Raw genomic sequence first — 26,377 nt, 5'->3', positions numbered from 1 at the left:
CCTGGGCTTTGCTCTGCCTGTGCCTGGCCCTCCCTGCTTTCACTCTGACACCTGTTCAGCAGGTTCTTCCACCCCCACTGAGGCAGCTCTGGGTTTCCCCAAAGGGCACTGCTGGTGGTTTCTAGGTACCTGGGGCAGGCAGCAAGGATTCTTCCCTACTAGAGAAAAGCTGGGGAGAGGGCGCCATGATCTGCCTTGGCCAAGGCACAGTGACCGTGTCCTCCTACAAATCATCCTTGTCTGTGTGGTGCTCTCCAGACCCATGGGCCACGACTGCACCCTGGAGGAAGTGGTCGGTAGTAATTGTACCCATTTGATAGACAAAGAAACTGAGGCTCAAAGAGATAGCACCAGTTGCTCAAGGTCACATAACTCGGAACCGGCTCATCCTGATTCTAAAGCTCTCACAGTTTTTACGCCGCCGTTTGAATTCTGCCCAGGGAGCAAAAGTTTCCCTGCCAGGAAGGCTGAGCTGGACGGGATCCGCAGGGGACAGAATGGCTGGGCTGGAGCTGAGGCCGTGTGGGCGTCTCCCGTTGGAATACTGACTTGCATGTGACTGCTTTGTCTTGCAGTCCCAGGAACCTCCAAGCTTGGAACCTGTAGCAAACCCCTTAGAAGCAAAGGTAGTGGAAGAATCGATCAGCAGTAAAAAGAAGGAGAAACGGAAGCACGTGGACCACGTAGAAAGCTCATTGTTCGTGGCGGCTGGGGCTGTGCGATCCTCGGATGACCTGGACGATGACCCCGGAGACCGCAGAGTCCCGTCCAGGTACGTGGCTTCTCGCTATAGAGGCGGGGCCGATGCATGCCCTCTGCCCTTGTGCCCTCTGCGGGGTTGGCTCTGATGGGGGTGGGGGCGCCACTGCCCAGGGTCCCACAGAAATCCTCTTTGTCTGTGCCCAGCTTGCCCTGCCCACACCTGCTCACAGGAGTGAGCCGGGGAGGGCGTGAACTTGCCCTGTCTGCACAGCTGCAGTGGGTACGTGGGGCGGGGGCGCTGTCCGCCCGCCGTCCCCTGGCACGCAGAGAACCGCCCGTGGGGTCATCTCACAGACTTCCAGCTTGCAGCCCGAGGGGACCTTCATCCCCACTGCATGGAAGCTGGACGTGAACCTGAGTGTCCCGGCTTCTCCCACAAGTTGGTCCCCAGGAAGAGAGGGAGGACGATGAGCTCTGGTGGTCCCCGGTTGCTAGCCCTCGCCACGTTCCGCCTCTTCATCCTCACTCCCTGATTCTCGATCTCGCCCAAAGGCAGCTGGACCAGAGGGGTCAGGGCCATGGCACCGCCCCAGGACCTCCCCGCCCAGGGACCAGCAGAGCGAGGTCTGACCCCATAGTCCAGGCCCCTGGTGGCCTGCGTGGTGTGCGAAGGCCGGTAACTCGAGGGTAAGCTGTGAGGTGCCCAGACAGGGAGAGCCAGAGGAGGGCCCGCAGGGGCCCGGGTTTCCGTCTTTGCCTGCTTTGATACTGCACCTGGGCTGTGGGGGGGCTGAGTCGGGATGGTGAGGAAGGCCGCCGCCAGCTGGGCCCACGGCTGCCTGGGCCCGCATCCTCGCCCCTACACGTGACTGCTCGGCACACACACATGCAACCAGGCCCTGCTGGGAACGCAGTGGCCCGGGGCTCTCATCACCATGACATTCGAAGGACTGCCCAGGTCTCCGTCAGCCACGCAGTCTGTTAGGCCTGGGGACTTGGGAGAGAGCATGGTGGCTCAGAGGACGTTCAGGCAGGGTCTTTGCTCCAAGGAAGTGAGATGTCCCCATCTGTCCTGCAAGGACTGGGGGGCTGGAGAGGGCCTGGGGCTTCACATTTAGGCCCCTGGGAGCAGGTGAAGAGAGCCCCCGGGTGGCCTCTGAGCCGAGCGTCGAGAGATAAGGGGACTTGTGGAGGGGCAATGTCTGCAGGTGGAAGAGACGAGGGCAGACCGCCGGGCCCGCGGCTCCTCAGCCGGTGTGGTGGGGGTGGCAGCGCGGGGAGCCGCTGGGGTGAGGATGGGCAGACCAGTGTCCTGCAGGCGCCAGGGTCCCTGGCTGGAACATCCCAAGTTGTGCACGTGTATTGAGATCTCAGCCTGGCTTCGTTTCAAAGCACCGGCTGGTGCTGGTGAAGATGAGACAAAAGGGAGAAGGCAAAAGGTGTGGAAGCGCGAAAAGCCACGTCCTTTGGTGTCCTTTGGTGTCCCGGTAAGGGGCCCTGCAGATGGCTTCCTCGGATCTTTGCCCCGGCCAGCAGCACTCACGCACCCGGCACAGACTCCGCGAAGCAATCCCAGAACCTTGTAGCCCAGGTGGAAGCCACAGCAGCACTGAGGCGTGCTCCTGAAGGGGAAAGAGTGAGCCCCGGAGCACGCCCCTGCTCGCTCCCGTGTAGGGGTGCAGGCTGTGCAGCCCCCAGTCTCCGGGAGCAGAAAGGTCTCTGATTCCAGAGCGCTTCAGGTTTGGGAATATTTGCACAGACTGTACTTGGTGAACATCCCAGATCCAGGAATCCTAAATTCCCCAGTTCTGTGTGGTCCCACACTTCCGGAATGTCCATGCTGGGAAGTGGCCAGTTTCCGAGCCCTTTGGACTTGGGGTGTGGGGATGAGGGATGCTCAGCCTGGCCCAGCAACCCCTTGGCACCCCAGAAAATGGTGCTTCCCAGAGGTCAGCCCCAGCCCACAGTGAGGACATGGAACCCCTCTTCCCAAGTGCAGGAGGTTTTGTTCCGGCTCTGCCTCCATCCGGTCACTCCCCCTGGCTTCCCTTGGTCTAGGAGAGACACCTGCCACCCAGAGCCCACGCGGTGTCCGTCTCTCAGCCTTGTCTTCATCCACCCTGGCACCGGGCCCCCGCTCCTCAGCTCAGTCACTTAAGTGCCTCATCTCCCTCCTCTCCTCCCCAAGCTCCTCCAAATTTGGGGGCTTCCCCTCTGTCTGGAACGCTGTCCCCTGCCTGCTCCTGGCTCGTGTCCTCTGTCCTCTGGTGTTTCAGCTCCACTTCCACCTCTTCCAAATAGCCTTCTTGGATTCTCCCACGCTATTTTGCATCCCGCTTTGTAGCTGCCTCCCTTGTACCTCACAGCACTTACTAAAGCTGTAGGCGCTCAGATCATTGGTATTTGCTAGCTGTCTCCGCCCCCGCCCCCGCCCCCGCCCTGGATGGCAGGGGCTGTGTGTGCAGAGTTCACCAGCACAGCACCTGCCTTGCAGTTGGCATTCAGGAAAGATTCGTTGGGTGGGGGAATAAGTGAATGAGTGAAGCTCAGGCTTCCCCAGTCTGCTGTTGGTTCCTGGGGGGCAGGAGACAGGTCCCCCAGCTCCTGGCCTGCACACAGAGGCTCTTGATAGATTTGCTGAATGAGTTCCAGATGCAAAGCCATACTGAGGTTCTGTAAAACAAAGCCACCGCAAAGAAGCGTCCTCCCCTCCTGGTGAGGCACTTGTTAGCAAAACCTGACACACCTGTGGGGACAGGTGTGCAGGTGCAGGTGGCTGACTTACTGCACTCCCCTGGCTCCCAGGCTCCAGGCTCTCTTCTGTCTTCGCAGGTGCATTTGGCTTGTTTCTGGGCTGGAGAAGCAGCCAGGAAAAAGTAGCAGAGTTTTGGGAGCTGGGACTGGAGTTCCCTAAGCCTAGCACAGCTCTTGGCACACAGAAGGTGCACAGTAACCATTAGCTGGCCACGTGCCCATTGCGAGGGGAGAGCTGGGAGAGGGGTTCAGCAGTGGGCAGGAACACCGGAGCTGTTGCTGGTGCATTCCCTGGGGGTAAACTCTTGGTTAGATGCCTTTTTCCTGTATCCCAGGATGCCCCAGTGTGGGCCTGCCTGGAGCAGACAGAAATGACTTCCCCGTGCCCCGTACATCGGTGTCCAATACTTCGTTCTGCTGGACAGCGAAGCGGGGCCTGCCGCTCTCCCCTCTCCATCCCATCAGCTCTGTGAGCAGGGAGGGTGGGATTGGCGACCCATTTCACAGTTGAGAAAAACCAATCAGAGATACAAGCACTTGGCCAGCATTGCCAACAAGTCAGCCAGGAGCCTCCGTCCTGGGCCAGCCAGCTCTGGTCGGGGGACGGAGGCGTGATGCAGGCTGTGGTCAGCAAATGAGCTCGTGTGTGTGGAAGGCAGGCAGGCCACATCCAAGAGCTCACGAGCGGAGAGCAGGAGCCCTGGCAAGCGGCTCTGGTTCCGGGTCTCGGCCCAGGTCTGACTTTAACTTGTGGCGGCCCTCTCGCCAGTCCCGAGACCTCAGGGTGCCTAGAAGTGAGGGGCCTGCCCGTCCGAGGTCCTGTGGGTTTGAAGGATGTGCAGCTTCCTTCTGATTAAACTCCTGACGTTGCTGTGCCTCATGCGAGGTCCGGTGTTCATCTCTAGGCCCCGTGCAGTAGGCGCATGGTGGCCTGGGGCGGACCGCTCTCGTTTTGGTCCTCACGCGGGGGTCTGGGGATGGGGGTTCTCACGTGCCTGAGCCCAAGGGAGCCCCAGGTGGCACCGACTCAAATCCTCTGCTTGTTTTGCAGGACTAGCCACAGTGACTCCAGCATTTACCTGCGGCCACATACTAATAGGTCTTTGGAATCGGTTAGTATGTGAGTTTCTTCTCCTCGCACACCGCCCCTGCTAACCCTCCTCTCTGCCCTTCCTCCTCCCAGCCCAGAGCTTTGAGGGTACTGACCTGCTCCAGCTATACTTTTGGATAGAAGACAAACACATTGAAACCTTGTCGTTAAGCACAGTCCAATCGGATGTCCAGTTTGGGCAATAAGGGATGTAAATAAAGTGATGATTTTAAAGCCCAAAGGCCTCTTTGTTATAAAAAAAAAATGCATCCAAGACACCACCGCTCCCCCACCCCGCCCCCGGCCCAGCGCCTGCACACAGACCCAGGCAGATCCTGTTCACAGAGAGGCACGACTTCAGCCCTGGGGTCGGCCCGCTCCACGCACACAGGGGCTGAGTCCCTGGGGCGCTGGGACCCCCAGCAGCGCCCGCCCGGCAGGCTGTAGGTGGTGGGAGGGGCATCAGGAGAGGGCGGGGCGGCGGGGAGGGTGGGGGCGGGGAGCTGCCCATTTAGATTTAGCGCTGTGATTTTGGAAGTAGACGTCTGCAGTATTGAGGAAAGCGTGGCTCGCTCGGCTTTGTGTGTTTAAAAAAATCATCTTATTTTCTGTTTCAGAGATTTCATCTTTACTAATTGGGTTGCGGGGTTTTGTTTATGAATTTCACTGTAGGATCATTTTAGCTATGTTCACTCGAGGAACGCAGCTGATCTGGATGACAGGAGACACCGAATACTAACCAGGTGGGTGGCGCTACTCCTCCGTGCTCTTGATTACGCAGCTGGATTTCCCCCGGGGGCGGCTGCTCCCCGCCTGTGCTTTGTTGATACTCTGGGCTTGTGCAAGAACTAGTAGCTGCTCCAGGAGGCAGGAGGGTGCATTCAGTGAGCGTGGGAGGGAGAAGTGGATGTTAATGAACAGTGATGGGCAGGCAAGGTTGGGGAAATGACTCAGCCTGAGCGGTTCAGGGTTAGGGGCCCACAGCTGCATTTACGCAGTGCAGCATCCTTTTCTTTAAGGTTTATTGATTTATTAGAGAGAGAGAGACAGAGAGAGAGAGAGAGACAGATCCTCTGTCTACTGGTTCACTCCCCAAATAGCTATAATAACCCGGGCTGCGCCAGTCTGAAACCAGAGTTCAGGAACTCCATCCTGGTCTCTCACCTGGGCGGGGCTGTCCAAAGACCTGGGCCCTCACCCACGGCCTTCCCAGGAGCTGGCTGAGGGACTTGAACTGGCAGCGGGACGTGGGATGCTGGCGTCACAGGCGGCAGCTTAGTTCCCACGCCCCGGTCCCAGCCCCGGCCCCGGCCCCGGCCCCGGCCGGATGTGCAGTGTGCCCACAGAGCCCGGAGAGGCGGGAGCGGGCTTGCTGAGGCCGTAGCCTGCTGTGCCCTGACCACCGTGTTTGTTCTGTCACCACTACAGGTACAATACTGAGAGGCTCACTGAGCTGATTTTACAGTTTTATGGCATCAGAGCCGATCTGAAGAGGGAGTGCAAGCAAGCCAGGATGTCCATGAAAGTATTTCTTCCCATCGGGCTTCTAGCAGCCCTCTTCTCTAAGGCCCATTGCAGTAGGGCTGCCCGTCAGAGCCCGGGAGACCCAGGGCGCGCGCCCGACCCGGCCGCTCTGAGCTCGCCTCGTCCCCGCGCCAGCCACGGCGTCACACGCGGCGGCCGTCTGGGTTTTGTTTTCCTGTGGATTCCAATGGGCCTGGGGAGGGGCTTACATGATGGGCACCAGAACGCTGCCTCTGAGTAGTGCCCAGCCCCTGGGAGTGTGGTCCTCGGACCGCCAGCCTCCTCCCCACAGCCCGACAAACAGAGGGGAGCTGACCCTCACTGTCCCGCCCCAGGATGGAAATGTGCGCGCTGGTTGGCAGCAGGGCCGCACAGGCTCACAGGGAGGCTGCAGCTCTGGCTGTGTGGGCCGGGGCCGGGGGAGGTCGAGCCTGCAAGGTTGACAGGTGCAGGTGCGCTGGCCACGCTTTCAACACCAAGCATTTATTGCCTTGGGAATAAAAAATACATGTCCTTTACACTTATTTACATTGATAATCTTTTTGAAAGATGTATTTTATTTCAAAGGCAGAATTACAGAGAGAGAGGGAGAGACACAGAGAGAAATCTTCCATCCCAAATGGCCAAGCGGCCAGGGCTGGGCCAGACAGAAGCCGGGAGCCAGGAGCTTGTTCCAGGTCTCCCACGTGGATGCAGGGGCCCAACTACGTGGGCCGTCCTCCACTGCCGTCCCAGGCGCATTAGCAGGGAGCTGGATGGGAAGTGGAGCAGCTGGGACTCCAACCAGCCCGTATGGGATGCCGGCGCTGTGTAGACAGTTTTAAGAAAGAGAAGGCAGCGCAGTCAGCTGGCTGTCGTCTGCCTGAGCAGCACTGGGTGTGCCGCTGGCTGCGAATGTTTGATCCCTGCCCCGCTTCTCGGGGTAGCTGGGGGGATGTGGTCCGAACTCCCCCAATCCACATCACGCACTGCTGAACACAAAATTACGCTGCCTGCAAAATTACAGAAGGAAGCTAAAGCTAACCAGATAGAGTCTAGTTGTGACTGCAAAGATGACGGAGCCAGAGCCTAGCTGGGTGGGGTGGGGGTGGGGCCTGCCTTGGTTCATTTGCCTGAGCCGGCTTTTTTGACAGCGTGTGTCACGGGGGAGCCCTGTTCCTTCAGATGACTCCCAGGGTCCCCCGCGTCCACGTGGTGCTACACCCCGGCCCAGGTGCCAGCTCTGTGGAGCCTCCACCCTTGAGTCTCGACTTGCCCATCTGTAGAGTGGGGCTAACAGCCCCTCCTAGTGTTGGGGCTTCCTGGGCAGCCAGCCCCCTGCCTGGGGTCCACACGGCAGGCGGGGGACGGGTGGTGCTGGGTGGAGTCTGCCCTCCGGGGACCCGCTTGTAACTGCCGTCCTCTGCGGTGTGTCCTGCAGGAAGGCCGACAACTCGGGCGAAGCCGCGGCGCCGGGGACGCACAGCCCGCACAGCGACTCCCTGACGCAGCTGGTGCAGCAGCCGGACCTGGTGTATTTCATCCTCTTCCTGTGGCTCCTGGTTTACTGTCTGCTGCTCTTCCCACAGCTGGATGTCAACAGACTCTGAAGTGTGTCTGGAAAATAAAGAGACAGGACCCTGAGCAGGGGAGGGGTCTTTTATATCTCGGGGTCTGGGCGGGGTCCTGCCTCCCCCTGTTGTTGCTGCGGGTTCCTGTTTCCTTGTCCTTTGGCGAGACCTGAGCATGCTTTTCTCCTGGACTGTGTGCCCAGAACTGCGCAGGTGGGTTTGCCCGGCTTGGTCGGAGAGTAACCATCCTTACTAAGATGGAGCCCAAACCCAGATGTTAGCTCATCGCAAATGCAGGTTTTTAAGGGGCTCTCGGATGGGGGGTCCCAGGCTGAGCCCCTGCTTGTGGGAGACCTGCCAACCCGTCCTCCAGGATGGTGTGTGAGTGGAGCTGTGGGGCCCTGGCGCCTGTTGCCACCTGGTGATCGCTGGACAAGCACGACCAGGGAATGGTAAAACCGAGGAAGCCGGAGAAGGCGATGTCACAGCCACGGTCCACTTTGCGCACCCTGGTTTCGGGGTGGTGGGGTGCACTTGGAATTCACTCTTGTGTTGATTGGATTGGAAACAGCGGGGATTTTCAACTCTTTTCCATCTGGGGGTCAGTCTAGACGTGGCATTGAAAGCAGAGCTCTGGGTGGGGTGGGCCCTGAGACCCCCCTCCCACCCCTCAGCCTCGGTGACTGCTCCTGAGACTCCTGTCTCGTTCTCAGGGTCCCACAGGGAAGAACCTGGAGGAGGACTAGAGAGGGGCGGGGCTGATGTTGGACGCTGATGTTGGGGTCGCTGCTGTGTGCATCTGCCTCGTGGCGTGGACGTCCTTGGTGCTTGGTTGCAATGGGTTTCTCAAAGACGCCTTCTGGGAAAGCGCCGGGAGTGAACAGGGCAGGTGGGCCGTGCGAGGAGGGAAGCCCACCCCCCGCTGGCACTTTCCATGGCCTTGGTTCCCTATCCTCTTTTTCTTGCCAAAACTCAGGTCAGTGGAGACCGTGTGCTGCTCCCTGCCCCCACCTCCCAGGAAGCACGTGGTAGGCCCCCCTGGTAAGATGGTGCACTGTTAGGAGAGGCCTCTGGGGGCAGCTTGTTTAATCCAGCTCCGGTGGCAGAGCAGGTTGGCCAACAACACCGCCCACAAGGGACAAACTTGAAGGAGCACACCGGCTGGGGCTGCCACCTCTGGTAGATAACTTCCACCCACGCACCAATATCTGAAACAAAGATAAAATGGCTGGATAAAACGTCCTCATTTAGCACATCCTAACATCGTAGGCCAGCTGTCAACCTTAGTTTTGCTCCTGTATTCTGCCCATGAAGAGGTAGTGTTCGCCTTCAACCTCAGCGCCTGTTCCCTCTGGAACAGCCCGGCCGGCCTTGTCACCCACAAGCCGCTGGTGTTCTCACTCCAGGAATCACAGGGCCTCGCTCACGCCAAGGAGCAGGTTTCAAGTCTGCAGAATCCCAGCAGGAGGGCCTGTCTGCATGGATGACAGCCCAATCTGGCCTCGCCACCAATCCTGAATGTGGTCCAGCCCTCGGCTTGCCCTCGCCGAGAGAATGGCCGTCCCCTGGCCATGAGCTGTTGGGAGCTTGGAGTGAGTCCATCCCAGAGGCTGAGAGAAAAGGAGCTAATTGATGAGCCCCTGGTGTTGTGGGAGGCTCAGAGGTGCAGATGGTCACGAGTGCGTGTGTGATCCTTGCAAACCCTGGCACCGCTGGATCCCTGCCTACGTTAGCTGTTTGATGAGCTGGGGAGGAGCTGACCCGAGAGTGAATCATCTCCTGTTATGTGTCCAGACCCCATTCAGAAAAATCTCCATCGACAACTTGCAACATTGCTGAGAACATCCGCTGGCGCTGTGCCTGGAAGTCCTTAGGATCGGGCTGGCACTAAACTGATTTTTTTTTTTTTTTTGAAGGGCAGACATCTCATTTGAGTCTGTGCTGACTTGGGTGAGGCTGGATGCGGGAGGCTAGGGGACAGGCCACCCCTCTGCAGGTGAGGCTTTTCTCTGGTTCCCTGGAGGCTACAACGTTGGACTCTTAGCTGTTGCTTTGCACTTTTACATGATGAGCTCACCCTCTCCTGTTAAACTGCCTGTGGAAACATCGGCTGACTTGCTGTCGCGGTCATGAGCCTTTGAGCCCTGCCGGCACCCTGAGTGTGGCTGCGGCACGGTAACTGGGAGATCTCCCTAGGGTGCGGTGTGGACAGCACTGCGGGCGTCTGAGGAGCGTGTGTGATGCCCTCCCCCCTCCATGACTTTTTAGTGACCTGAAGAAAGGGAGTGCAGGATTGCAAGTTAAGTATTCAAATTTTTGCAGCCTAAGTCTCAGTCTCAAAAGTCTAAAAAAGCCATCCTCATGTGAGCTCCTGTCTTCCTTGTGCCCTTACCCACGAGTGGCTGAGCATAGAGTTCTGAGTGCAAGGTGGCGCCCCGCCCCCACTGTCCTGGTCCCTGGGCCTCGGCAGGGGCTGAGCTGCCCCTCTCTCCCTGGCAGCGCTCCCAGTCTCCTCCTTGGAGTTGCCTGCGCTGCCTTGGTGCGGGTCCGGTGCTGCTGCGCCTTGGGCTGACTTCCCTGGCAGGTGTCTTACTCGTAGCTACGTTCTTTCTCTCTGGACTGCCTGCTGTTCCAGTGTGGAACCTCCTAAGCGGATCCTTTTATATTTGTATCTTTTCTGCTTCTCATCTCTTTATGTTCCTGGTCCGCTTTCCCCGAAGAATGTCCCGCTTTATCTTCCCTAGGAGGAATGTCCGATTTGATTTTGATGGTGAGACGTTGTGGTTGCTCCTTGCTTTGTTACCCAGTGTCCTGTGCAGCTCCCGTGTCTCTCTATGGATGTGCGTGTGTTTGGGGCACGCACGGTGCCGCTCCCTGCTGCGCCTTTTTTTCTTAGAGTCGCCGTTCTCTGGGTGGGCTCAGTCTCATGTCCCAGGTTTTGCTGGGACATCTGCTCATGCCGTAGCGCTGTTCCAGTTAAGAGCCAGACAGCAGCCGGCGCCGTGGCTCAATAGGCTAATCCTCCACCTTGCGGCGCCGGCACACCGGGTTCTAGTCCCGGTTGGGGCGCCGGATTCTGTCCCGGTTGCCCCTCTTCCAGGCCAGCTCTCTGCTATGGCCAGGGAGTGCAGTGGAGGATGGCCCAGGTGCTTGGGCCCTGCACCCCATGGGAGACCAGGAAAAGCACCTGGCTCCTGGCTCCTGCCAGGATCAGCGCGGTGCGCCGGCTGCAGCGGTGGCCATTGGAGGGTGAACCAGCGGCAAAGGAAGACCTTTCTCTCTCTGTCTCTCTCTCACTGTCCACTCTGCCTGTCAAAAAAAAAAAAAAAAAAAAAAAGAGCCAGGCAGCAAGAAGCCGAGTGGGCGCTCTGTGTGTCAGCTGTGGCCTTTGCTCTAAGGCCAGCAGGCGGGCACCTGGACTCACTACTAGGGAACCCTACTAGGTGTCAGTATTTGCAGGTTTTTTCTCTGGAACCCATTTTTTTTTTAGAGCTATTTCCACTGTTCTCCCACCTGGCAAAGAAGGACATACACAGGGGCTGCAGCAGCCATAGCACACCCTTGGGAAATTTCAAAATCGGCAGCCACTGGGCAGAAACCACCCATGAGCACAGACTTGACCCGCAGAGGCCACCTCTGCCCCTCCTCCAGGCAGGCGCCACAGCTTTGCCTCCTGCACCAGGTAAACCCTCCTGGATCTTCTGCCTCCCATGACACTCAGTCTGGGGCAGCCACATGGCTTCTGGGGCTTTCTTTGCTACCCTCACTTCATTTAGGAAACGAGTTTGCCGACGAAGCAACGGTTTGGGTTCTCTGTTGGCTGATGCTTGGAACATGGCCGGCATTTCCTTCTGGAAGTTTGTGTCTTGCCCTCGTTGCGACTACAGGATTGTCGTGGGCTGCCTGGTCATGGGAGAGGGGCTCCCCCCAGGGCCTGGGACAAGAAGTACCGTGCCCGGTCGTGTGTGTTCAGCATGGGGACCCTGCCCCCTGCAGTGCCTGCCTGCTGCTTGGTGGCAGGGTCAGAAGCATTGGAGCAGCCTGCACAGTGGGTCTCCGTGAGTCACTGATGATTTGAGAGCCCTGGGGAGGGTGTGAGGGTCCCCAGCCTCTAAGGCATGAGAGGCGGGAGCTCAGGAAGGGGGGTGACTCACGCTCCGCTGGCTGGCGGCCTCGGGTGGGCCGTACTCATTCCCAAGTACATCTCCAACGTGACAGCCTCCAGCGGCTGCTGCTGAACTCTGCGTGCACCCTCCCTCCCCCACTCGCCAAGGACCCAGAGCACCCCGGAGCTAATGGAGCACGTGCCTCCCCACACGTCCGCGTCGGTCGTGGCTGCTTTTGCCTGTCTGTCCTCTTTCTCTGTTTGTCCGGGAGGGCAGCTGCGCCGTGAACTCTTGCACCCTTTTGCTTAAACCTCGGGAGAGGCTCCAGGAGCAGCAGTGGAGTTTGGAGGAGGCGTGGCTTCTTTTTCTTTTCTGCTAGAGCCCCCTTCCCCAGGGACCCGCTCTGCGCCGCTCACCTGTCTTCCTCTGGAGTCCCAGAAGTGGGCTGTGCCGGAGCTTCCGGCCACCACGGCTGCTCACAGCCTCCCCAGAGACGCTCTTGCCAGGACGCCGGAGCCCAGCTGTGGTCCTCGTTTGACACCGCATCTGGGGAAGCCGCCCCTGCATCGTGAGTTGTTCTCCCGGCCCAGCCCGCTGGCGAGGGCTGCTCTGACCTCCAGGTCCTGGACCTGGGTTGGGCGGTTGAAGCCAGGGGCGGCCACGGGTTGCCCGTGACGTCAGTTGGTGTGGGCGGCGCCTCTCATGGGCATCTCCTGAGGAGCAAGTCAGCAGAGCAGACAGGTGAGCTCAGGGCGAGCAGTCGTGCAGGTGGCCCGAGGTGCAAGCAGACTCTCCCACTCCCCCTGTGAGTCTTCGTGCCCCCCCCCCAGCACCCGGCTCTCCTTGTTCTGACCTTTAAGGGCCCCATGGTAGCCTTTGGGCCTTGTCATTACTGCATTGGTGTGTGCGGGACGGGGCCCGGGATGTGCCTGGTCGGGTGTGGGGTGCAGAACAGAGACCTGGACTTGCCAGAGGCCGCCAGCCTCCCTGAGCTGAGTATTCTGGACCTGCCGCCCTGCGGGCCGTGAGGATGCTTAGCACGTGTGCAGAGAGCCTTGAGAGAAACCCAGCAGCGAGCAGTTGTCTCTAGCCAAGGTCGTGGCAGCAGCGTGCCGAAAATACTCCCCCCCGTGGGAAAAAAGACAACCAGTATTCTGTGCTGTTTGGCCGAGTTGTTTTTAAAGAGACACAGCAACTCAGCAAGCCGTGGTCCTGAGACCCTGCTGACACTCGGACGCCAAGTAGCTGCTGCCTGCGAGGGTTTCCTTAGATGAACCATTGCCTTGTTTTTGTTTTTTAAGCTCTTCGGGAGGCGTCCTGGCACTGGGGGAGAGGGCAGGTTGGGGTCAGCCAGATCTGGTTTTGGATCCCTGCTCTGTCGCTGGATTTGGGGGCGGCAGTGGGCATGTTGGTGGCTTCCACCTGAGCTCCTGTGCAGGGCACACACTCAGCATACACCTGTTTAATGATCGGGCCTTCCTTGCCAGCCTACAGTGAGCTTGCAGGCTTCGTAGGAGCCCTCACTCTCCACGCCCCACCTCCCCGGGCGATGACCGCATCTCTTCCCAGCGTTCAGTGTATCATGGCTTCCCCAGTCCCACACCTTCCTGCCAGCCGCCCTGTCTGAACTTGAAACACTTGCCTTTCGCCAGAGGACGTTTAAGCCACCGTATACTCATGGACACACTTGAACCTTCCCATGGTCATGGGAGGTGTTAACTTCAGGGAGGAAACCCAAGCACAGGATGGGAGAGCAGCGAGGTTGTAGCTCGGAGCTGGCGAGTGGCAGAAGCGGGAACGGAACGCGGAGACTGATTTTCAAACATTGATTTTCACTCTCAGCTTCATGCTCAGGAAACAGCTGTGCCCTAGTGAAATGCTGGTTCTTGGAGACTTTGGCTCAGTTGGCAAGTTGTGGGTGGGAAAATAAGGTTTACTTGTCACCTCGACGTCCCCTGCACCTGTTGGCGCCCCGCCCCGCATCCTAGCTACAGCAGGCTGCCCTTCCTACTCACATCGAAAGGACTAGGGAAATCCCAGCCATGTGTGAGCCAATGGTTGTGACTTTGCAGCCAAGGTGGCTGCTTCCAAAGATCCCGGCGCAGCAAAATCGCAGCGTCTAAAATGAAAGAGGGTTCTTCAGGGACTTCAGCTGGCTGTGTCCCGCTCGCAGCGGTTCCTCTAGCCTCCTCCAGCACTTGCTTCTCAGAGTAGGAAATGGGCTTTCTCCTTCAAAGCAGAGCGGAGCATGCCTGGGCAGAGCGTGGTTGAATTGCGGGGAGGGGAGGGGTGGGCGTGGGGAGGAATTTGGAAAGCAGTTACGTCACCACCCGGCGCCCTGCCTCCCACATTGCAGTGCCTGGGTTTGGGCCCCAGCGCTGCCTCCCGTCCGGCTCCCTGCCGGTGCGCCCTGGCAGGCTCAGTAGTGGAGGCCCTGCCACTCACATGGAGATCCAGACTGAGTTCCAGGCTCCTGGTTCCGGCCCGGCCCAGCCCTGGTTCCCTGGCTGTTACCGGTTTTGGGAGCTGAACCAGCACATGACATTCTGTCTGCCCCACCCCCCTCTCTGCATTTGAAATACATAAATAAATATTTAGAAATTTGTATATATGCGAATGGAGATTGAATTGTATGGATGAAGACATCCCTGGTTGGTCTCTGATACAGGGATCATTATTTTTCCTTTGTTTTAAGTTTAAAAATTGTGATTTTTGCATTGGTACCAAAGAATAGAAAATTCACTGGATTTTTTAAAAACTGATTTTTTGCATTTATTTGAAAGCTAGATTTAGAGAGAGAGGAGAGGCAGAGAGAGAGCTCACCTGTCTGCTGGTTCACTCCCCAAATGCCAGGGCTGGGCCAGGCCAAAGCCAAGAATCAGGAGCTTCATCTGCGTCTCCCGTGTCGGTGCAGGGGCCCAGGCACTTGGGCCATCTTCCGCTGCTTTTCCGGGTGCCTTAGCAGGAAGCTGGATTGGAAGTGGAGCAGCTGGGACTTGAACTGATGCCCACATGGGATGCCGGAGTCACAGTCGGTGGCTTAACCTGCTGTGCACAGCACTGGCCCCTCACGGGACGTGCTTATCCCACTTGCAGTAGCCACCTCTTTGAGCCCCACTAGGCTCCAGAGGAGCGTATTCTGTGTGAGCTCCTGCCATGGGAGCAGACCCCAGGAGATGTGGCATTCCCAAGGTCACGCGAGCGCTGAGACACTGGCTGCGGGAGCTCTGGGAGTGCCTGTGCCGTGGGGAGCGGGACCGCACCGGCCTGGGGATCAGGAACACCCGCATCTGCGCTCTGCTCACCTGTAGTTGCCGTTTAAAAAGACCTCTCTAGGTTTAACAATCCAAAGGTTAGCACGTTTATTTTTGTGTTTCCTTGAGTGGCCTATTAAAATGAGTGCCCTTCTATATGTAAGCGAGCTCCAGGACTTAGAGCTTTGCATCTCTGCTTCTATGTACGAGAAAGGTGCCTTTGGGAAGAGTTGGGAAAACTGGCCGTTCACAGTGTGGGATGCAGGTTGGAGTAGAACCTGGGAGATGTGCCTCTCGGGGCTCCAGGGTGGAGTTTGTCTCAAGTTAGCGTCTGAGGTTGACTCAACTCCCAGGGAATTTCTTTTAGATTCGGAAGTTCAGCTGCTGGAGTACACAGCTGTGAACGACTAGACTCTTCCCCATCCACGAGCACAGGCTTGAAATACGCCCATCAGCCAAGATGGGAGTCACAGCTGTCCGCGTGGCAGTAGCGTCAGCCGAGGCTGGCGTGTCTGTGGACAGTGCCCTGAAGGTGGGAGCGGCGCCTGCGGGGAGCTGTGCTGACGAGGACACTGCCCTTTGCTGTTGAGCGTGGACCGGATCAGGGAGCCTGCGTCACTCGCATCGGCTGATACTGGCCGAAGAGCAGCAGCAAGACAGGGAGTGGCTGTTCCCCGCTCTGCGCCGTGGGGGCGCGTTACGAAGCCTGCAGTCGCGAGTGTGTCAGAGCCCATCGCGTTGCAGGGTGACCGATGTCTTATTTGTGCTGGGCTCCCGGATACATTGAACATATGTATTAATGTTACTGTGATGTCACGGCAGGGCTTAACTGTCAGACTTTTTACTGAGAGCTCCAGGAGAACTGTTGAGGGGAAAAGTGAGATGTTATTTTGTAGTACAAGGATTATTTTGTCTGTTTAGTAGATGCTTAGGAGCAACTTTGTAAAAAAATAAAAAGGGGGGGGGGACTTTGTAAAACATTATTGTATGAATGTGTACTCTTATTTATTGATTATTGTAAATTAAGATATAAATGGCTATTTGCATAATTTATACTGGTGGGAAATTAGCTGGAGTATTTGTTATTTGACTGTTTTCTATTAAGGAATATTGGGTTTGGTGCTATGACGAATGATCTTGTAAAATTATACGTCTTCTTCAGGAGATTTTTGAATATAAATTCCTTGAATTGACCGTCTCATTGGTGACCCTTACTTCACTGATGTCTGTGCTCTTGCTAACTAGCAAGGGTCCAGCAGGTACCCTGTGCCAAGGTCAAGGGGAAGCCAGCTGTCCTTAGGTCTGCGGAGACCGTAGGGAAGGTGCCCTTGGAAGACTGTGCAGAGGGACTTCAAAAGGTGGTGGGAATGAAGTTAGAAGATAAGTCTATGGAGGTGGGAAATATTTTGAAATCAATGCATAGCTTTTTTGAGGGTGTGTATTTTCTGTGAACTTCATGAAGACCCTCCTCCTGTTAACTTGGCCTTGAGCATTTGTGTGTGAAGCTCCAAGAAGGAGTCACAGTAGAACATCCCGCCTCAGTTTCCATGAGGCATTGGCTCCGGGACCCCAAATCCATGGGTGCTCAAGTGCCTTGCACAAAATCGCGTAGTACCAGGGCCATCATTGGGTGCAGGCAGCCCATACTGGAGCGCCGGTTCTAGTCCCAGCTGCTCTTCTAGCCCAGCTCCCTATGAATGCGCCTGGGAAAGCAGTGGAAGACAGCCCAAGTGCTTGGTCCCCTACCACCCACGTAGGAGACCCGGATGGAGTTCCTGGCTCCTGGCTTCAGCCTGGCCCAGCCCCATTTGCAGCCATTTGGGGAGTGAACCAGCAAATGGGAGATCTCTCTCACTCTGCCTTTCAAATTAAAAAAAAAAAAGCTTTAAAAAAGCATAATATTTGCATAAAACCTACACACATCCTCTGCACATTAGGGCCATGTCAGGTTTCTTATAATATCCAATACATGGAAGTACTATGTGTAGATAGTTGCTGTACTGTATTATGTAGGGAATGACAATGAAGAAAAATGTCTATATGCTCAGCACAAGCCCATTTTCCCCCGAGGATTCTCAGTCCACAGTAGGTTGAGTCTGCGGGTACGGAGGCAGTGGCTACAGAGAGCTGGTGGAATCATGGTGGCGGCTTTAGGGCACTGGAGTTCCACGGCCTGGGTGTGAATGCGGAGTCTGTCTCTCACTGGTTCTGTGATCGAAGTCCTGGAGGAGCCTGTGATCCCCAGAAAACAGCCTGATCCTGCACCATTTAGGGGCAGAGGGGGCGCGACCCCCGGGCTGCAGGGTGAGGGAAGGAGGGAGAGCAAACAGCAGGTAGTAGGTGATGTTTGCTGCATGGGTGCGAGGCCCGGGCACTGTTCTGCTTGCTCAGAATACGGCAGTAAGCCCATCACAGAGTCCTTGGGCTTGCATTCTAGTGGGGGAGAGATGGGGGCCAGTAGAAGATGTAGTATCTCAGATAGAGACTAGAGTAGTGAGACAGTGGGGAGAGAAGGTTGGATTGGGGGTGGCTGGGAGGTGCCATGGTGCTAACAGAGGGGTCAGGAGAGGTCTCTCAGGGCGGGTCGGGGTGGGGGGGTGGCATTTGGATAGACCAGGAAGAGCTGCAGGAATGAATCGTCCATGTTGGAAAAATTTTCTAAGCAAAGGGAGCAGCAAGTGCAAAGGCCCTGAGGCAGGTTTGGTGAAAGCCCAGCAAGGCAGGTAATGGAAGACTTTGTGGACACAAAAGGGGCCGGTCAGGTAGGGCCTTGCAAGATGTGGTGAGGACAGTGACCTTTACCCTGAGTGACCTGGGATCCACTGGAGGGGAGGGTGTGGGGTGTGGAGCATGTGTTGATGGACATTTTACCAGGTTAAGCCTGGCTGCCATGGTAAGACTAGGTGCTGGGGATGAGGGAAGAGCCCATGTCCACCATGCAGGACAGAGCCGGCCATGGTGCAGGCCAGGGTGGGAGAGCGGGAACCTGGAGCCACCCGAAGTTTCCTGGCCCACCCGTTGGCCCACTGGGAGCCCCCCGGAGAATGTGACTTGGGGCGCGGACTCTGGCTGCCTGGATGGGGCTTGCAGACACCCCCAGGGAGCGTGGCCTCCAGGGTGCTGGTCTGAGGCCACACCCTGCCACAGGGCAGGGCTGCACCAGGGCCTCCTCTGCCACCCTGACCCATGCGTGCTCAGGTCTTTAGGGGCTGGAGGCAAAGGCTCAGCTGTCCCAAGCCTGAATTCCCTCCACTGTGACAGGGAGGTCACAGTGAGAGCCCCACGTGGGATAGGCTGGAAGTCATGGCAAGCCCCCATGTAATTCTATCCTCCTACTTGTCAATCAAAATGCCCCGTCCAGGGGTGCACCTGCTTCATGCAGGACCTGGAGGGGGACTCCATGAAAATGCGAATGTTGAGCTCCACGTGGAACCTGTGGAGATGCCATATAATTCCCACGTGGCTCCACGCCTGGAGAGGCGCTGTCCCTTACTTCATAAGAGAGGCCAACAGCTGTACCTCTGCCCCATCACGGCTGGGAGGTGCCCTCTCCATCCCCCGGCCCCTCCTCCTTTCAGGCCAACTGGCCCACTCCTGAGGTCTCTCTGTGTGGGGCCACCCACGCTCATGTGTGCGTGTGCTGTGTTCACTTTCTGAATCAATTATCAGCCCATGTCTTGGACTGATGGGCGTGGCTTCCCTGCACACACGTGAGCATTCAATCTGGAGGCGTAACGGCGCACAGGAGAGCAGGACTGACGGAGAGCCGAGCAAGAAGTAAGCCAGGCTGTTCCGGGACAAAGTGCCAGGCCCTGCTGTGCACCGCTCACGGCCACTGCACCAGAGGTGAGCACGGGGAGCAGGAAAGAGTTGATTTCAAGAAGCCTGCAGTCTTGGGGAAAGACGGATCTCTGGATCCAAAAACGTGCTGTTTGCGCCCAGCAAGTCAGCAAAAGGAGCTTTTTAAGGGAAGAAGGAGGAGCCGCAAGTGGAGAGACGGAACCGAAGCCCAGCCCGTTGACAATCAAGCAGTTTTTCGGGCTTTGTTCTGGTGCTGCTGTGTCCCGGGAATCCAGGGCGCGTCTGCAGGTGCCTGCTTCCCCTTAGCTGGGTGTGAGCGCTGCCATTGCAAGTCCCTCCTTTCTGCAGGCTCCTAAGTTCTTCTGCAAACAATGTTGTTCACAGGATACTATCAGAGGTTGGGTTTTGTCAGTTAAAATGTGAGAAGGGAAGGGAAGGTGACTTCATTAGTGTTACGAGGCTGGCTGGGGTGGGGAGGAGAGAAAGGGGCCAGCGTTGTGGCTCACTGGGTCAAGTCACCACAGGTTAAGCCGCTGCCTGTGATGCCAGCCGGTTCGTGTCCTGGCTCCTGGCTGCTCCACGTCCAGTCCAGCTCCCTGCTAATGCACCTGGGGAGGCAGAGGAGGCTGGCCCAGGTGCTCGGGACCCTGCCACTCATGAGGGAGACCTGGATGGAGCTCCAGGTGCCTGGCTTCTGCCTGGCCCAGCCCCGGTCATTGTGACCATTTGGGGAGTGAACCAGCAGATGGAAGACCTCTTGCTCCCCCTTTCTCTCTAACTCTGCCTTTCAAATAGAGAGAGAGAGAGAGAGAGAGAGAGAGATGCATGGACAAATAGCCAAAACACAAAAAGGTCCCAAACAAGAAAAACCCAACAAGGGACAAGCCCCCAAACAAGCTAAGGCCCTCCCTTTATTCCATCCGGAGTTGCAGGGGGTGATGTTGGGGTGGAGCCCAAATGAATATTCAGAAGGGGGCAGGGTTTGGGGCAGGGCTCCGGCACTGCCTGCTTCCTTGCCAGTTTTGGAAATACCGAAGTGTCCTGACGTCAGGTCCGTGACACAAGCAGGAGTGCCCACATGGTAATTTTCTTACAACGACATTATGGTGCCCTGAAGATCTTGGGGCTGGGGGAGGGGCAGGACACATCCTACATTCATATTCGCTATTTCCAGCTAGCACTGGCTCTTAAGTTCCCAACACCAGGGACCGTGCAATTTCTGCTACATGGAAAGGGAGGTGGGCTTGGTGCTCAGTGGAAGGCGGGCCTGGGTGGTGCGCAGGAAGGGAGCTGTCGCCTGGAGCTGTCAATCAGCTGCTGGCACTGCTGTTGGGGGTGGGGGGTGGGCGGGGGTCACCTGGAGCTGTCAGACTTCTGCTCCTCTCCCTGTCTCCCTACCTCCCCACAGCAGAGGGAGTGGGCATTTGGCTTAGCTAGTGGTTTTTTGTTGTTGTTGTTGTTGTTGTTGTTTTGGACAGGCAGAGTGGACAGTGAGAGAGAGAGAGACAGAGAGAAAGGTCTTCCTTTGCCGTTGGTTCACCCTCCAATGGCCGCTGCGGCCAGCGCACCGTGCTGATCCGAAGCCAGGAGCCAGGCGCTTCTCCTGGTCTCCCATGGGGTGCAGGGCCCAAGCACTTGGGCCATCCTCCACTGCCCTCCCGGGCCACAGCAGAGAGCTGGCCTGGAAGAGGGGCAACCGGGACAGAATCCAGCGCCCCGACCGGGACTAGAACCCAGTCCACTAGGCGGAGGATTAGCCTATTGAGCTGCGGCGCCGGCCGCATTTGGCTTCGCTATTAAGACACCCGAGCCCCTCATCAGAGAACCTGGGTTCCATCCCTGGCTCCAGCCCCTGACTCCAGCTTCCTGCCAATGCAGGCTCTGGCTGGCAGCAGATGATGGCTTAAATAATTGGGTTCCTGCTCCCCAGGGAGGAGACATGTATTGAGTTACCCGTTCCTAGATTTGATCTCATGGTGTCTTGGGAGTGAACTAGCAAATGGGAGCTCTGTCTGTCTCTCTGACTCTCCAAATAGCCAAATCATTTTTAAAAATTAATAAGAAATTAACAGTATTATTTTGGTGCAAAAATTTTGAAATCTGTGCATGGTTTTTTCATAATTCACACTTTCCATGAACTTTTGAGGGTCCTTTGTATGGATGGATAAACAAATGGATACATTTTAATATTGAATGGGGGCCGATGTTATGGCGTAGCAAGTAAAGCTGCCACCAGCAGTGCTAGCATCCCATAGGGGCGCTGATTGGAGTCCCGGCTGCTCCACTTCCTATCCATCTCTCTGCTATGGCCTGGAAAGCAGCAGAAGATGGCCCAAGCCCTGGGGCCCAAAGCCAGGGCCAGGAACTCCCTCAGGGTCTTCCACATGGAAGGCAGAGGCCCAAGGACTTGGGTCATCATATGGTGCCTCCCAGGAGCATTAGCAGGAAGCCGGATTGGAAGCAGAGCAGCTGGGACTCAAACTCCTATACGGGATGCTGGGTTGCAAGTGGCGGCTTAGTCTGCGGTGCTACAGTGCTGAGCCCCAGATACATTTTCATATGCTGACATTTTCCATTACAAGAAGGGGTAAACACCCTATTACAATGACTACTAGTCTGTTTTAGATGTTTAGCTCAGCACTAGTCTCCTGGTAGACTCTACTTCCCAGCCTCCCTTGTAGGGCAGTGTGGCCATGTGACCACATGTCTGGCCAATGACATTGAAGTTTGGCAGTGGGTGAGTGGGTCTGTGGAGCAGCAGTTAGGTCACACTGGGACACCTGCATCCCACATCAGAGGGCCTGGGTTGGAGTCCCGGCTCCGCTTCCAATTCCAGCGTCCTGCTAATGCAGACTGCGGGGTGCAGTACATGGGTTCCCGTCAGCCACATGGAAGACCAGAATTGAGTTCCTGGCTCCTGGGTTCAGCCTGACCCAGACTTGGCTGTTGCAAGCATTTGGGGAGTGAATCAATGGATAGAGGATCTCTCTCTCTCTCTGTCTCTCTGTCTCTCTCTGTCTCTCTCCATCTATCTCTTAGTGCCTTTCAACTAATTAAAAGTAAAGGCAATGTTTTAAGCTATAAAAATATTTAAAAGGAGAAAATTAACGCATAAACCATTAAAATTTTTCTGTGTACGTCAGCCCTTGTTTGCGTTTACGGACAATGTTTACAAAGCCTACTCGAAGACTCTATAGAGGTTACAGGCAGGACTTTGGCCCAGCTTGCCCCTTTTAAAGTCTGCATACATAACTTAGGGATTGTTGATCGACTCAGCATTCTAATGTCACATTTTGTTTAGTCACTTAAGATTTGCTCCCTAGCTTATTTCAATGTTTTACTCTGATTAAAGAATTACTACCATAAACAATACCACGAATTTACTTTGTCCTTTTGGGTGATTTCTAGCCAAAGCAGGAATATATTCACTAATGCAAAAAATGGAATTTTTTGTGTTTGTTTCTGATCCAGTTGTCAAGTATTTCTAGTATCAATGTAACGGCTTTAACAAAACCTCACTGGATTTAGGCATTATCACTTTTTGGTTACTTTACGAACTACATGTTAGAAACACGTTTATAAAACAATCCCTCTCTTTTTTTGTCTTCGTTTCCCAGCGGGGCTGAGCTCTCCTTTGTGAGCCGCTGCTCACTGGGACGGAAGCATCCTTTGGGCCTCTGCACACTGCAGCCCTCAGGATCTGGCTGAGTTCTCTGCAGCTCTGGCTTTAATCATGTCTGCTCCTCCTCGTATCAGTTGTTTTTAATCACAGGGCGATTTTCAGGGCAACTCTTTTATACTGTTTAGTAATTGAAGCCAACAAGGCAAGGCAGGGCCACTGAGTGCCATGGGCTTTTCATCCACCGAAACAAAACGTCCGAACCGAACAGTAATGACCCAAACGTGACTGATCTCACATGATGCACGAGATGTGGCGTGGAGCACCGTGGGATCCATAGCTCCATCTACTGTAGATGCTTTGAATTTGATCTCCCCTTGGCTTTCTCTTTGTGGATTTATTTTCATAACGAATTCAGGAGTTCTGTGAGGGACGTGCTCAGAGCCTTTTGCTTGGCTCTTAGGGGCACAAAGGTGATGAACTTGGGGCTGCTGCTGCCCTCAAGGGTGCAGGCTGGCATTTGGTGGCCCACTGCCCTTGGGTGCCTCAGGACTGGCATCTTCAGGCCTTGTTTACCGAAGGCCACAGCCACTGGAGCAGGATGAAAGTCAGTGGGTGTGGGGAAGACTCTGGAAAGAGCTGGAGGGGTGAGCAGGGAAATCAGATGTGGGGGAGGGGTGGGCAACGGTGCTTCCACTTGGCCCGGGCTGGCCTGCATGGCACGGGCAGAGGGGAGAGCGCCCTAATGGAGCAGGTCACTCGTTTCCAGCAGCTGTGCCCAGCAGGCCTGAGGCCACGTTCTGACACCACCCTCGGGGCGCTCCACTCAGTGAAAGGCGCACCTTGTGACGGAGGTGTGAGAACAAGCAGCGAGCTCGGAGCAGACAGGGAGCAGTGCTTTTGGCCGGGGGAGCAAGCTCGGGGGCAGGGAGGCCTCAGTGGCAGACCTCACCAACGAGGAGACCACTAAGCAACACCGCGGCATCGCGAGAATTCCAGCAGCTCAGACAGGACGTGCGCACGCACACGGGGCCTGCACACGGGGGTTCAGGCAAGGAAGAACATGGCCCCGAGCAGCAGTGGTTGTGGGCTCCGGGTCTGGTTCACAATGAGACTGTCCGCCAAGACTCCTTAGGGGTGGCAGGAGCACACTAGGGGCAGGAGAAAGGGCTTCTCCTACTGGGGTCCCCAGCGGAACCATGGGGCCCTCACCCATCTGCAGGGTCCCCAGCGGAACCACGGGGCCCTCACCCATCTGCAGGGTCCCCAGCGGAACCACGGGGCCCTCACCCATCTGCAGGGTCCCCAGCGGAACCACGGGGCCCTCACCCATCTGCAGGGTCCCCAGCGGAACCACGGGGCCCTCACCCATCTGCAGGGTCCCCAGCGGAACCACGGGGCCCTCACCCATCTGCAGGGTCCCCAGCGGAACCACGGGGCCCTCACCCATCTGCAGGGTCCCCAGCGGAACCACGGGGCCCTCACCCATCTGCAGGGTCCCCAGCGGAACCACGGGCCCTCACCCATCTTCAGGGTCCCTAGCAGAGTCACCGGGCCCTCACCCATCTGCAGAGTCCCAGGCCCACTGCAGACCCTCAGTCCGCCTCTGGGAGCTTGCTGTATTCTGGAACCCCAGCGGGTCTGTATTGGAAACTCAGCAGTTCCAGGTCCTGGCCATCTCAACTTGGGCAAACTAAAATAGCCTCCCTAGGCTTTGTCTGTGAAACGCGGCCGTCCCAGTGGGAGTTAGTGCGCTGTGTGATCTGCCTTGAAAGTGACATGAAAGGATTTCAGGGCCGGCATTGTGGCACAGCAGGTAAAGCTGCCATCTGCAATGCTAGCATACGATATGGACACCGGTTCAAGTCCTGGCTGTTCCACTTCCAATCCAACTCCCAGCTAACAGCCTGAGAAAAACAGTGGAAGATTACCCAAGTGTTTTGGCTCCTGCCACCCCCGTGGGAGACCTAGATGCAGCTCCTGGTTTCTGGGGAGTGACCCCATGGATGCAAGATCTCTCTCTCTCAGGCCCTCCTTCTCTCTCTAAACTCTTTCACATACATACATTCATAAATCTTTAAAAAAAAAATAAAGGAAGTATTTCAAGTTAAACTCCAGATGGAGGAGGGCCCCTTCTGCGTGTGGCCTGATGAGACAACATCCATTGGTTAAATGGACTCACACCAGAAGCTAGGTTCCCCCCCCCCCTTCCACGTGCTGGACTTTGGAGCTACAAGATAAGGAAGGCACGAACACCACCTTTTGTGCCTCTGATGGGCCCTGCCGAGCGGTGTGGCAGGGATGGGAGAGCGTGGGGAGGCAGAGAGAAGAGTGGCCGCGTGCGGTGTCGGCATGAGCAGCAGGGGCGTTGCTGCAAGAACTCTAGGGCGATGCCGGCGCCGCGGCTCACTAGGCTAATCCTCCGCCTTGCGGCGCCGGCACACCGGGTTCTAGTCCCGGTCGGGGCGCCGGATTCTGTCCCGGTTGCCCCTCTTCCAGGCCAGCTGTCCGCTGTGGCCAGGGAGTGCAGTGGAGGATGGCCCAAGTGCTTGGGCCCTGCATCCCATGGGAGACCAGGAGAAGCACCTGGCTCCTGCCATTGGATCAGCGTGGTGCGCCGGCTGCGGCGTCCACTGGAGGGTGAACCAACGGCAAAAGGAAGACCTTTCTCTCTGTCTCTCTCTCTCTCACTGTCCGCTCTGCCTGTCCAAAAACAAAAACAAAAACAAAGCAAAAAACAACACTCCAGGGCGGGGCCTGATTTCTCTTTGCAAGGAAGGCGGCGGGCGGGGTGGTGAAGTGATTTGTCCTGCAGACGAGGCGGCTCCCCAGCAAAATCCTCATGGGACAACTGCATTTACCAGCGTCTCTGCAGAGACTGCAACAGCGCGGCCAGGGGCCGGAAGCCCAGATGTGCCGGGTTGTAGCAGGCGTTGAAAGCTACACTACCAAACCTGATGGCAGTTAGATTCTGAGCAGCAGAACCCTGATATGGAATCATATCAGAAAAACTGATAGAAGCAACGTGGGTTATGGAACGGAAAGAGCGAAGTCTTGATGTTAAGGACGTTTCAGGGAACTCACACCCAAGACTTTGTTTTCCTGTGGAACAGCTGGGCGTGGGTGAGGGCTGTGCCTGGACGGTGAACTCCAGGGTTCAGTCTGGATGCCATCTGCTGGGTCAGTTACATGCCTCCTGAGACCTCAGTGTCACGGGCTGAAACGTGTCCCTGCAAAATTCACACCTTAAGGCCCTAACCCCGAATGTGCTTGTGTTTGGAGACAGGGCCCTTAGAGACCACCATGTTGACATGAGGCTGTCAGGGCCGGCCCTGCACGATGAGGTTCGTGTCCTGTAAGAGGATGTGGGGATGCAGAGACACCAGGGTGCACGAGCACAGATAAAAAGCCGTCTGCAAGCTGAGGAGAGAGGCCTCGGAAGAAGCCAAGCCTGCCGACACCTTGATCTTGAACTTCACGTCTGCAGAACTGAAAACCGTGAGAACTGTACGATTCCTACGGTGTGAGCTGCCCTCAGCTGCGGCATGTTGTTCTGGCAGCTCCGAGCCAACTGATACTTAGGGCGTCTCCAGCCCTCCCAGACAGCCCTGCACAGGGTGCAGCCGGGAAGCTGCCTCACTCCACGTTGGGCTCACACCGCGTGGGAGGAGGCGAGAGAATTCCATGGGACAAAGGCTGGGGCTGGGCACTGAGAGAAACCACATCTGGAAACAGAGGGGCTGGCGAAGGGCAGTAAAGGGTGAAGGAAGAATAGGGGGCTTCAAGTCGGCTTTCAACGCCGTCATTCTGTTGAACTGTGCTGACGCCGTGGCAGGCGTGGGCATTTGGTTCAGTGGTGAAGACACTCCTGGGATGCCGACGCCGTATCAATGGCGATTATACTGCTTTTTCAAATGAAACATGGTCCCTCACAGGACCAGGTTTATTTATTTATTTGAAAGAGTTACAGAAAGGCA

At 56.6% G+C, this 26,377-nt stretch overlaps 1 protein-coding gene across 15 annotated transcripts in view; it reads left to right on the top strand.

Annotated features, from left to right (window-relative positions):
- CLMN (calmin) overlaps positions 1-16,178 on the top strand; it is a 102,191-nt gene extending 86,013 nt beyond the window's left edge. For 2 of the 15 annotated variants that reach the window (XM_070065581.1, XM_070065580.1), the window contains exons 10-14: positions 576-772; positions 4,508-4,568; positions 5,219-5,289; positions 5,975-6,071; positions 7,491-16,178. In XM_070065581.1, the coding sequence (XP_069921682.1) occupies positions 576-772; positions 4,508-4,568; positions 5,219-5,289; positions 5,975-6,071; positions 7,491-7,793 (729 nt within the window). In that variant the 3' untranslated portion in view covers positions 7,794-16,178. Of the gene's footprint in view, positions 1-575; positions 773-1,254; positions 1,414-4,507; positions 4,577-4,639; positions 4,802-5,163; positions 5,290-5,974; positions 6,072-7,490 lie in introns of those variants that run through there. The other 13 variants (XM_070065583.1, XM_070065582.1, XM_070065585.1 and 10 more) reach the window with 11 other exon arrangements.
- Positions 16,179-26,377: the final 10,199 nt, after the last annotated feature.

The sequence above is a fragment of the Oryctolagus cuniculus genome, chromosome 20 (genome assembly GCF_964237555.1).
Source record: "Oryctolagus cuniculus chromosome 20, mOryCun1.1, whole genome shotgun sequence".
In the NCBI taxonomy this organism is placed as follows: Eukaryota; Metazoa; Chordata; class Mammalia; order Lagomorpha; family Leporidae; genus Oryctolagus; species Oryctolagus cuniculus.
This window is presented reverse-complemented; position numbering and strand designations above follow the sequence as displayed.